The 13,759-nt window shown below is 38.5% G+C and overlaps 1 protein-coding gene across 1 annotated transcript in view; it reads right to left on the bottom strand.

Moving 5' to 3' along the window:
• frmd5.L (FERM domain containing 5 L homeolog) overlaps positions 1-10,379 on the bottom strand; it is a 37,438-nt gene extending 27,059 nt beyond the window's left edge. Inside the window, exon 1 of the mRNA XM_041586929.1 lies at positions 10,024-10,379. Within this exon, the coding sequence (XP_041442863.1) occupies positions 10,024-10,125 (102 nt within the window). The 5' untranslated portion in view covers positions 10,126-10,379. The remainder of the gene's footprint in view (positions 1-10,023) is intronic.
• Between the last annotated feature and the right edge of the window lie 3,380 nt (positions 10,380-13,759).

The raw sequence follows: 13,759 nt of genomic DNA, 5'->3' as shown, positions 1-13,759 counted from the left end.
CCCAACAGCCTTTTCTTATTTCCTCCATATCCGTTTAATAATTGTATAGTTCATGATAGTCAAGGCTATGGTCGGGTACAGGTATGGGACCTGTTATCCAGAATGATGGAGTAATTTGGACCATTATACCTTAAGTTAAAGGGATACTGTCATGGGAGAAAATGTTTTTTTTTTTAAAAAAAAAAACGCATCATTTAATAGTGCTGCACCATCAGAATTCTGCATTGAAATCCTTTTCTCAAAAGAGAAAACTGATTTTTTTTATCAGTTTCCCAGGTGCCCCCAGACATGTGGCTGATAAACTTCAGTCACTCTTTACTGCTGTACTGCACGTTGGAGTGATATCACCCCTCCCCCCCTCCCCAGCAGCCTAACAACAGAACAATGGCAGCCCCCTAACATAAGATAACAGCTCCCTGCTAGATTTAAGAACAGCACTCAATAGTAAAACCCAGGTCCCACTGTGACACATTCAGTTACATTGAGTAGGAGAAACAACAGCCTGCCAGAAAGCAGTTCCATCCTAAAGTGCTGGCTCTTTCTGAAAGCACATGACCAGGCAAAATGACCTGAGATGGCGCCTAGACACCAATATTACAACTAAAAAATACACTTATTGATTCAGGAATGAAATTTCATATTGTAGAGTGAATTATTTTCAGTGTAATTTAGAAATAAAACTACATCATAAAAATCATGACAGAATCGCTTTAAGTCTACTAGAAAATCATTTAAACATTAAATAAACCTAAAAGGCTGGTTTTGCTTCCAGTAAGGATTAATTATATCTTAGTTTGGATCAAGTACAAGCTACTGTTTTTATCATTACAGAGAAAAAGAAAATCATTTTTAAATATTTGGTTTATTTCATTATAATGGAGTCTATGGGAGATGGCCATTCCGTAATTCGGAGCTTTCTGAATATCGTGTTTGCAGATAACAGTTCCCATACCTGTAGCACCTCCTAAATGCTGTCCTAACTATATATCAACACACTGATCTTGTTATATTCTGTATATACAGTATATATTATCCATTCTCCCCTGTATGAGGTCAGAGGACAAAGAAAAAAAAACAGCCATCCTGACAAGCCAATCGGAACAGCCTGGTATTCAGAATTTCTATTGGTGTCACGGTGTGTCCCATTTTAACATCCTCTCTTATGCTAAACACTGAGACCACTCATGTGAGAACGGTCTCTTCCCAGAAAATTACATAGCAATTTTCTCCGATCCGGCAGCATTTCAATAATTAATCCCCAGACAGAGCGTCCCTTAAGAGCAGAATATCATCACAATGACCTTCATTGAGGGAAGGAGAGCGGCCCAGGCAGGAGCATAAGTGTAACATACAGTGACAGCAGTGTGCAAAGATAGACGTGTAAGTCACTGGGTATTACACTTATACAGTGACAGCTTTCATTTGGTTTAGTCTATTGGGCTCACTAAATAAGGGTCACTCTATGAAATCTGAAGTTAAAAAGCACAAACACAGGTCACTCATTCATGAACACAATGCCATTCTATTTAATAATACAGTGAGCACATATTTACTCATCCCACATACAAGCAGAATAGTTATTGCAAATGCTTACTATAGGGATTAGAATAACTGGGCATATCAGAGCCAAATGGGGAGATTAGATAAAAACTGGAGTACAAATGTTAATGGATCATGATGTAACATATGGAAAGTTTCAGGTCATTGTCACCTTGCAGATTTGACCTGATAACGACAAGAGGCATGAGATCTTCCTTATGCTTAAGTCTATGGGCCTTTGTCATGGCCGCACTAAATTGGCGCACTGTGATGATGTCACTGGGTCTGGTGATGGACTGGCACACACACACTAGACACCAGTTTCTGGCAGGGTTTTCTGTATGTGGCATGAGTGCTCCCAAGTGGCACAAACTTCTGCCTTTAGAGTTCACTGATTCCAATGAGACTTTGTTTAAAGTTCACAGATGACAATGAGACTTTGTGTAACGTTCACTGATGCCAATGAGACTTTGTTTAAAGTTCACTGATTCCAATGAGACTTTGTGTAAAGTTCACTGATGCCAATGAGCAGGGGTGTTTCGCCAATGAGGCAAGTTGAGGCTGTCGCCTCAGGCAGCAGCACCCCACTGGGTACCAGGGGCAGCAAAAATGCTGCTCCTGGTATTTTAAGAGCGAATTTCCGGGGGAGGGGGGGCAGCAGAAACTGCTGCTGCCTCAGGCAGCGGAGGGGCCAGGATCACCCCTGCCAATGAGACTTTGTGTAAAGTTCACTGATTCCAATGAGACTTTGTTTAAAGTTCACAGATGCCAATGAGACTTTGTGTAAAGTTCACTGATTCCAATGAGACTTTGTGTAACGTTCACCGATTCCAATGAGACTTTGTGTAACGTTCACCGATGCCAATGAGACTTTGTGTAAAGTTCACTGATTCCAATGAGACTTTGTGTAACGTTCACCGATGCCAATGAGACTTTGTGTAAAGTTCACCGATGCCAATGAGACTTTGTGTAAATTCACCGATTCCAATGAGACTTTGTGTAACGTTCACCGATGCCAATGAGACTTTGTGCAAAGTTCACTGATTCCAATGAGACTTTGTGTAAAGTTCACCAATGCCAATGAGACTTTGTTTAAAGTTCACTGATGCCAATGAGACTTTGTGTAACATTCACTGTTGCCAATGAGACTTTGTTTAAAGTTCACTGATGTAAATGAGACTTTGTGTAAAGTTCACTGATTCCAATGAGACTTTGTGTAAAGTTCACTGATTCCAATGATATGTTGTGTAAAGTTCACTGATGCCAATGAGAATTTGTGTAACATTCACTTATGCCAATGGGACTTTGTGTAAAGTTCACTGATGCCAATGAGACTTTGTGTAAAGTTCACTGATGCCAATGAGACTTTGTGTAAAGTTTACTGATGCCAATGAGACTTTGTGTAAAGTTCACTGATTCCAATGAGACTTTGTGTAAAGTTCACTGATGCCAATGAGACTTTGTGTAACATTCACTGTTGCCAATGAGAATTTGTGTAACATTCACTGATGCCAATGGGACTTTGTGAAAAGTTCACTGATTCCAATGAGACTTTGTGTAACATTCACTGTTGCCAATGAGAATTTGTGTAAAGTTCACCAATGCCAATGGGACTTTGTTTTAAGTTCACTGATGCCAATGGGGCTTTGCCAATTCTTTGGTAAACCAGCCTGCTGTTATAATGTATGTGATTTATTTTAAAGACTTTTGCCTATTTCTGGCCCTGATTGATCTTTGCCTGCCCTAAGCCACTGCCTGGCTTCAATTTGTTAACTCATTGTTTGCCTGTTTACACCGTGGGGTTTATTTGTCATGTTTTGTAAAAAGTGGAGTGAAGCATTACTGCTGATGTTGCTCAAAGCAACCAATCAGAACTTTACTTTTGTTTGCCAACTGTTGAAATCTGTTGATTACAGGTAATGCTTCACTCCACTTTTTACACAGCATAATAAAAAGGCCCCACGTGTACCAATGTCTACTTTCTGCCATGTCTTGTTAACTGTCAGTGGTTCGCTAAGGTGTTACTGTTTCTAAAGCATTTCTCCTCCTTGTTTCCCAGTCAGTTTCCGCCTTGTTTCCAATTCTAAATGCCACAACCAGTGACCTGAGACTCCATCGTGGCCCTGCTGCTCTTGACAAGCCAATGGAGCATGTTGATCCCCCCAGCAATGTCAAAATAGTGAAAATGCAAGGGCATCATGAGTTGTGCAATAACTTCAGGATGTCAAATGAACCCCTAGGCAATCTGTATTACTGAGCTCCCAGAGCTCCACAGGGACACTGGAGAAATTGCACAAACCAGCTGTGTACTCCAAGTACTCCAATGTCAGTTGAAATTCGTTTTAGTTATTTTATTTTATCATCTATTTTAAGGGCTACGGCACACAATGATTTCTCATCACCACTACTGGCTGAATGGCTTGGGTCCTCAGAAGGCCCATAAATATATCTTAAATAAGAATTAAGCCTGCCCCCCCTCCTTCCCAAACAACCTGTAGGCAAATAATATATATCAATGCATAGGGCTGCTGTAAAATCTCCATAATGCTAGGTACAAAAATCCTATGTATTTCAGCTCATGGCCAACTGATCTCTCTGGCCTCCTTTTCATGTGGGAAGAATCAGTGGGGTGAATTACTTGGGTGCCAGACAAGTTGAAATCACAAAGAGGAGCTCAGGGGCAGCTGTAAATGGTGAATATCAAAGCAGCCTTATACACACAGAAGTTTAGTTAACGTCTGTTATGTTGGATACAGCATTTTTTTTACATAAATAATTCATGCAGAATGAAAGACTATGGAAGAAGGAAAACTATATCTTGTTTATATGAGGGGTAGCGCAGTTTTCTCAGTGAGAATAAACATTTGCTCTTGCACTAGCAGACAACAGTGGGGAGGAGCAAAGCTGCTAAAATCCAAGGAGCAAAACCATCACAATTTCCCTGTGTTCCTTTAAACAAGAGTACACTTCAAACAGATATTTTACAATAAGGGATGCACCGTAATATGTAAGTGCCTGGAGTCACCTGAATAGTTTCAAAGCCAGCGGACTGCATGTGCTGGTTCTGACTTACTGCCTTCAGCAAATCCTCTGAATTAACCTCTGAAGTGCCACTAAACCTATGTCAGCTGTTCTGCTGTGAATGGTCTGAGCAACTGATGCAATCTGCCTGGCTTTGGAACTGTTCAAGTGTCTCCAGACAAGGCTGTCTCCCATAGACTTCATTATAAGCAAATAATTAAAATTTTTAAAAAAGATTTCCTTTTTCTTTGTAATAATAAAACAGTACCTTGAACTTGATCAAAACTAAGATTTAATTAATCCTTATTGGAAGCAAAACCAGCCTATTGGGTTTATTTCAAGTTTAAATTACTTTCTAGTAGACTTAATTTATGGAGATCCAAATTAGAAAAAGATCCCTTATCCGGAAAACCCCTCCTGTACATTCTGGACCAATACCTGTATTCTGATTCATTGTAAGTTTTAACTTGGATCTGTTCTGACACTGACTGTTTATTTGCAGCCTAACCCGATTCCAATCTGGTTTTCTGGACTGCGCCTGTTCTGACTTCTAGTACTCTGTTTTGACTTTGCTGTCTGTATTCCTATATATAGTCCTCAATCTATGGCTATATGTGATCATGACAATTTCCATTTCTCATCCACCTGAGAAAAATACCAGGATAAATCAGTGGTAGTGTACTATTGTTAAAGTGGACCTGTTCCCCCAGACATAAAAAACTGTATAATAAAAGTCCATTTCAACTTAAACATGAAATTCAAATTCTATTATTATTTTTATTAAAGCATTCATAGCTGTTGTAAGCTCATTTAAAAATCTCAGCTGTCAATCAAATATTGCTTGCCCCTCCTCTATGCTTTAGGCATAGCGGCGGGGTGGGCAGTTACTGGGGATGGACATCAGGTCCCCCATTCTGGTGCATAAACAAAATTCTGAGATAATGCAAGGCTTGCCTTAATAACAGCGTCCACAAAATGGCTCCTATCTACTTGTTATAATTAGGAAATCCCAGACTGAAGTAAACAAAATTCAAATAATTTATACAGTGTAATTAAAGTTAATTTTGCTTGACTAATGCGATAAAATAGGATTTGGAATATTTTTTTGGGTGACGGGTCCCCTTTAACAATACCAAGCCACAGATCTCTTTCCAGCCCATTGCAACACTGTTCTACACTTCCCATTGACTCTATGTAAAAGAAACAAGTCCTTTATCACAAATTCACCAACAGTTCAAGTGTACACCTGCCTTTAAATACGCATCAAATTCCTGCCGTTTGGATTTGCCAGCAGCAGACAAAGGCAATTGATTTCCACAGGCCAGCTTGCAGGTGCAGAATTGCAGCAGTGGCACTTTCTGCATGGAAGCTTGCTTAATCTAGCAAATCTTATATGATTTGGTCATTCAATAATAAAGCTACAAGGGAGCAGAGCCTGAGCCTGAAGCAGGGGCGCTATATATACATATCAAACATATATGTACATGCAACAAAGTAGTGAAGCAACCTACTAAAATCACTGTGACAAGCAGTGACAGGAATGGTGCTAGTAACATAATATGAAATAAATACAGTAGAACCCTTATTTATGTTTTTCAGGGGACCAGACAAAATGGTGTAAAATCCAGGAAAATTTCAAATCTGGTAAATGCATTACAGTGTACAATAGTGTAAAATTAGGTAAAACTTAGGGAATTTAAAACTGAGGTTTTACTGTTGTAAGAAACAGTAGTAGGGTTATAACTAGAAAAATCACATATAATAAAGCAATGTATAGTAACAGGTTGATACTGAAAAAAATGGATTAGAGTTCAGCACACAGGGGTCAGCTTTATTGGTTTCATTTTTAAAAGTGTATCAGTATCATAAGATTCCACCTGTGAAATGGTATATCATATAGGAAATTACACCAGTAAAATCTATTTTAGTAATGGGGCACACAGATAATGAAATAAGCCAGTGGCGTGGATTGGAACGGAGGAAAAAAATGAAAGATAATTGGTAAAGCTTTGATATGGATCTGTATTAGTGAAGAAATGGAAAATATTACAGTATTGTACAGTTATATAAAAGGGAGTGAGGCAAAGAGAATGTGGCACTTAAGAGATAACGTATAATAATGTAACACACAGTGATGGGGCTTAGTATATGGGTATGGCACCTGTTATCTAGAATACTTGGGGTTTTCCAGATATAGGATCTTTCTGTAATTTTGGTCAAACATGAAATAAACCCAATAGGGTTGTTTTGCCTCTAATAAGGATTTATTATATATTAGTTGGGGTAAAGTGCAAGGCTTTGTTTTGCTATGAGAGCAAAAAAGGAGATATATTTTAAAATTTTGAATTATTTGATTACAATGGAGTCTATTGGAGATGGGTTAATTCGATTTGGATAATGGGTTTCTGGATAATGGATCCCATGCCTTTATAACATATGATTGTATATAAGATTGTATAATATATGCACCAGTTGAAATAAAGTTATTTATAATAAAGTGATAATGAACAGAACTTGTGAAATATTTAGAATTCCCAGGTCACACTTTGGCTATAGACACCTTGAACAAAATAATAACATGGAACAATGGTGTAAAAGAGCTCACAAAGTGTTCCAAAAGGTCAAGGACAAATTATAGAGCAGAGCTCAAAATATAAGAAAGTGCACGAGTGAGAGAACGGCAAAAAGAAAGAGATGAGAAAAGGGAAAGAGTCTAAAGAAAGGGCATAACAATGGCAAACACTGCTGACACAAAGGAAGATGAAAAAGCTGGAAAACACAAGAGATTGTGAAAATGAAATAGATTTGGGACACAGCAGAAAAAGAAATGTACAGCAGGGAAAAAAGGAAAAAATTAAAATATGAAAATACTGGAAAGCTGGAGACAATGGAAAGGTGTATAACACATATGGCAGAGATAACAAAAACAAAATGATCAGTAAAATTATATAAAAATAGAGAAAGAAGTATTATACTAATACATAGTTTCAAAAGGGGCCACCCCCTTCCCTTCTATTGCCCATAGCATGATTACCTATTCTTTTAATCTGAATAGACAAATTAGGGTTTGCATTTAGTTACGTACTTAAATCTTTTGTGGAGGACTCTGTATTTAAATAATGTATAATCATGTGGCTGATTATAATGGGGGGGGGGGGCAGGGACATGATGTACAGTAACACGGCAGGGGTTGGTACCAGTAGAATAAAGTCTAGTAAGATGAAACTTAGAGGGGTCGGTACTAGTGAATTGTTGGATAGTAACAGAGCAGGGGTTGGTACAAGTATAATAAAGTATAGTAAGATGACACTTACAGGGGTTGCCGGTACCAGTTGAATAAAATATAGTAAAATGACAAAGGGGTCAGTACCAGTGAAATGATGGATAGTAATAGGCATGGGGTCGGTACCAGTGAAATGATGGATAGTAATAGGGCAGGGGTCGGTACCAGTTAAATGATGGATAGTAACAGAGCAGGGGTTGGTACAAGTATAATAAAGTATAGTAAGATGACACTTACAGGGATTGGTACCAGTTGAATAAAGTATAATAAAATGACAAAGGGATCAGTACCAGTGAAATGATGGATAGTAATAAGGCAGTGGTTGGTACCAGTTGAATAAAGTATAGTAAGGAGACACTTACAGGGGATGATATCAGCATTATAAAGTATAGTAAAATGACAAAGGAATGTTACCAGTGATGGATGATGGATAGTAATAGGGCAGAGGTTGGCACCAGTAGATTAAATTATAGTAGGATAACACTTACAGGGTTTGGTACCATTATAATAAAGTAAAGTAAGATGATACAATGGTCTGTACCAGTGTGAAATGATGAATGGTTACCTGGTATACTTTTTAATAAAAGTATAGTAAGAAGACACAGTGGTCTGTACCAGTATAATAATGTAAAGTACTTAGTAGTTAGTACTAGTCCTTAGTATAGTAAGTTAACACAGGGGGTGGTACCAGTGAAATGATGGATAGTTGCATGTCAGGGGTCGGGACTGGTATAATAATAGTAATAGTAAGATGGCACTAACAGGGGTCAGTACCAGTAGAATAAAGTATAGTAAGATGAAACAGTGTTTGGTACCAGTATGATAAAGTATAGTAGGATGGCACTTACAGTGGTCAGTAGCAGTATATTATAGTGAGGTGATACATACTGAAATGATGGATAATAGCAGGGCAGGGGTCAGAATCAGTACAATGAAGTACAGCAAGATGAATCACAGCCAATGAAATGATGGATAGTAACAGGGCAGGGGTCTGCACCAGTAGAATAAAGTACAGGAAGGTGACACAGGGGTAAATATGAATATAATAAAGTATAGGAAGGTGTCACATGGGTAAATATGAATATAATAAAGTATAGTAAGGTGACACCTTCCTATACTTTATTATATTCATATTTACCCCTGTGTCACCTTCCTATACTTTATTATATTCATATTTACCCCTGTGTCACCTTCCTATACTTTATTATATTCATATTTACCCCTGTGACACCTTCCTATACTTTATTATATTCATATTTACCCCTGTGTCACCTTCCTACACTTTATTATATTCATATTATTCATATTTACCCCTGTGTCACCTTCCTATACTTTATTATATTCATATTTAGCCATGTGACACCTTCCTATACTTTATTATATTCATATTTACCCCTGTGTCACCTTCCTACACTTTATTATATTCATATTATTCATATTTACCCCTGTGTCACCTTCCTACACTTTATTGTATTCATATTTACCCCTGTATCACCTTCCTATACTTTATTATATTCATATTTACCCCGTGTCACAGGGGTAAATATGAATATAATAAAGTGTAGGAAGGTGACACTGGGGTAAATATGAATATAATAAAGTATAGGACAGTGACACGGGGTAAATATGAATATAATAAAGTATAGGAAGGTGATACAGGGGTAAATATGAATATAATAAAGTATAGGACAGTGACACGGGGTAAATATGAATATAATAAAGTATAGGACAGTGACACAGGGTAAATATGAATATAATAAAGTATAGGAAGGTGTCACATGGGGTAAATATGAATATAATAAAGTATAGGACAGTGACACGGGGTAAATATGAATATAATAAAGTATAGGAAGGTGACACAGGGGTAAATATGAATAATATGAATATAATAAAGTGTAGGAAGGTGACACAGGGGTAAATATTAATATAATAAAGTGTAGGAAGGTGACAGGGGTCGCTAGCAGCTATATGGTGCAGGATGTAATAGGACAGGGGTCGGTCCCATGGAAATCCCGTACAGTAAGACGGTAGCGGAGGAATATGAATGGAAGGTGACAGGGGTGCTGATCATTAGCAGAAAGCCGCTGCTGTCGGTGGCCGTACAACACACAACCCCAGGCCCACCCCGTGCCCTGTCTGTCCTTCGTGCGCCCCACGTCCCCCGTTGTCCCTCTTGTCACCTGCACGCTGCACGTATACTCCGAGTCATCCAGCAGCCTCACGGTGCACACACACTGCTGCTCCAAACTGCGGCTGCTTCCGCTCATCAAGCGGCTCAGCATCCTCTCGGTAGCGGGTACAGTTCGGGCTTACACCCGCTCCGGGTCACAGTGTGCCCGCCGGGCTGCGCTTCAGACAATCCCCGCCTCGCTTCAGCAGCCCCGACTAACCAGCGTGGGATATCTGAGGAGCGACATCTTCTCGACCAACTGGATAGCCGGGATTGGAGAGAAAGAAAGCCTCTCTGCCAATCACAGACGGAGTGGCGGATTAGTGGGCGGGCCATGGCATCCCCATCATCAGTACTGAATAATTGGTACCCAGAGAAGGTAGTGAAACTGAGCTTGGCACGACTCCGAGTCCCAGCTAAATGCACTCGCTCTCAGCTTCACACGCGCACTCTACACATCACACACACGATTATATATACTTATAGCCCTGTGTCTATATATATCTATCTATATAGCGTCATTCCCTTCAAACTGTTTTAGGAGATTTTATGTCGTTGGAAATGTCACTGAAACATCACATGAGGTTCTGAGTCTCAGGAAAGGGAGCAGTGTAAGACGCCTGGGGCCTGAGGGAAATGTATTTCATATAAGGATACTCCACCTGCCATGGGATGCTGGGACTTGCACTTGTTACAGGGCCACCTGTGTCTCATATATTTATATATCTGGTCCTCTGCATTCAACCCATTATCAATATATTTAGGACATTGAGACATTTTGTGCCTTAAACTACTAAAAATGCCTTACCCTTTAAACAAAACAGGGATTATTTGTCCATATATTGCTCTCTCTATATATATATATATATATAATATATATATATATATATATATAGATATATATATATAGATATATATATTTATATATGTATAAAAGGCTGATATCTATCTATCTATCTATCTATCTATCTATCTATCTATCTATCTATCTATCTATCATCTATCTATCTCTAGTTTATCTATCAGCTATATATCATCTATCATCTATCTATCTATCTATCTATCTATCTATCTATCTATCTATCTATCTATCTATCTATCATCTGTCTGTCTGTCTATCTATTATCTATCTATCTATCAGTGGCGGAACTACCGGGGGAGCAGGGGGTGCGAGCGGGCCAGGGCCCTCACCCCCTCAGGGCCCCCCCGGCAGCCCATGCGCCACTGACAAATGCGGCGGAGGGGGGCGGCGCCCGGCTGTGCGTCATGCACCAGGGCCCGCCCCCCTCTAGTGACGCTACTGCTATCTATCTATCTATCTATCTGTCGTCTATCTGTCTATCATCTATCTATCTATTTATCTATCTATCATCTATCTATCTATCTGTCTGTCTATCTATCTATCTATCTATCATCTATCTATCTATCTCTAGTTGATCTATCTATCTATCATCTATCTATCATCTATCTATTATCTATCTGTCATCTATCTATCTATCTATCTATCTATCTGTCATCTATCAATCTATCATCTATCTATCTATCTATCTATCTATCTATCTATCTATCTATCTATCTATTATCTGTCTACATATCTATCTTCTATCTATCTTCTATCTATCTATCTATCTATCTTTCTCTCTATCTATCTATCTATCTATCTATCTATCTATCTATCTATCTATCTATCTATCTATCTATCTATCTATCTATCTAGCGATTTCTAAAATATGAGCATAGCCACAACAAAACTATTGTTTCCTTTTAAATCCATCATCAATATGTACAGTGCCCTATATAGATATTATCTATCTCTCTGGCAGCCTGTCTATTTGTTTTTCTTAGATAGCAGCCATCTTCTTATAATAGTACAAACCACTTAACACCCATTAATTTCAGCATCAGAAGGCAAGTGACAGATTAACCTGCTCTAGAATGCCCAAATAGCCCTAACAATACCTATGGATGAAGAACAATGTACTAATGGTGGGAATTTAAAAAAAAACTTGTTTCATCCCAACCGGGTTCTTTAGCCCATACCTCCGGTGGGGGAAATTTTTTTTGGGTGACAGGTGTCCTTTAAGCATTAAAACCCTGTTTACTTAGCCTTTACAAAAGGATCTTTCATAATGTAGGCAGGGGTGTTATTCAGAAATAAAACTGGAATAAGGAAGATTATTGGAGATTATTGGAGGTTGCACAAATATGTCAGCATTTTTAAGTATATACTGTATATATCAAGTCCAAAACATATTAAGCCTTCCTCTTTTCACTATTTTGGTGCATATTAAAATCAGTACATAGAATTCTGGTTCTTTCTCTGCCGCTTATTTAATTTGAGTCTGACCAAACAGTCTTCTTTTACTCTCACATCTGATCCACTTTGTGTTACAACCAGGAATCTATTGACTAGATGCAAAATATAATAATACTACTAACCCTTCTTGTATTGCCTATTTGTCTAAAATATTATTGTAATTTATAATGTGCAAAGCTGAATATGGACAGTGACCCCTAATGGTGACTGTATGGAATTATAATGTGGTTTCCTTGAGTTGTTAGATGATGGTGGCTATTAAAAAGTTATAATTGTTTCACTGTGTATGTACCTTGGTAAAGCTGCTACATATGTGCATGTGTCTGGTTTTATTAGCAAATGTTTAAGCATGTTACACTACTGGCTACACATTCCTTTGGGATGCTCTTCTGTATATATGTTTGTTACCTTGCACTGCTATGTGATATTATTTGCTGGAATGATGTCCTATTTCACACACAAATATAAGGTTTCCTTATCCTGCATAGATTTCCAGCAATGCAATGTGTTTCATCAATGGCCTTTTGTGGAACCCTAATCACGAGAGACAGAACAGGTTATGCTGAAGGTTTACCAGACATTAAATAAATGTGACAAGTGCCAATTTCTAACTGTATTACGGCTCTCTTGAATTGACACCTTAATGTCACACTTTCTGATATGCATACCTCAATTTTCCCTGGTAACCTCTTTATTCCCATTTAAAGGAGCAGCGCAAACTCTCGAGACTTTTTACCAGGCAGAAACCAATCAGTGACTTGAAGGGGGGCCACATGGGTCATAACGGTTTGCTTTTGAATCTATGTTTTTTGGCTAACGAACTATATTAGAAACATATTTTATCTTGCACAGCCTATCTATTTACCCAGTTTTTATTTTTACAGTGAACTGTTCCTTTAAGGGAAAAGACAACCCACTGGAACTACATCCCTCAAGTGCCACCATTGTTTTCTCGCTGACTTGACCAAGATTGCTGGTTGATATTAAAGCCCATGCACTGGCATTAACCTGCGATAATCTCTCTACATCTCTGATATAATGATAGGTTTTTTTCCTGTATCATTGCATATTGTAAGGAATGGAGAATATTATACTAGAAAGTATCATACAAAATGTCTCCTGGGGATTCAGTGCAAGGAGATGAGTGCAAGGTGGGGTGGAGACTTGAGCACCTGCTTTCTTTGGCAAGTCACTGATGGGGAACAATTTGATAAAGGTACAAAGAATATATTACATTGTTGATTCCAGTCTATACGTCAAGGACATCTAACCAATGGCTAACCTGAAGATATTTTTGGAAATCCCAGGGGGTAAGCAGCATGCAACTGCCGGAGAGCTAACAACTGGGCAGCACAAAGCAGGTCAGAACTGGCAATATGAGGCTCTGGCAAATGCCAACAGGGCAGCTGTAAACTTCATCTTATATTGG

Source organism: Xenopus laevis, chromosome 3L (genome assembly GCF_017654675.1).
Source record: "Xenopus laevis strain J_2021 chromosome 3L, Xenopus_laevis_v10.1, whole genome shotgun sequence".
Taxonomy (NCBI): domain Eukaryota; kingdom Metazoa; phylum Chordata; class Amphibia; order Anura; family Pipidae; genus Xenopus; species Xenopus laevis.
The sequence above is the reverse complement of the archived record's forward strand: the minus strand, read 5'-3'. Positions and strand labels throughout refer to the sequence as shown.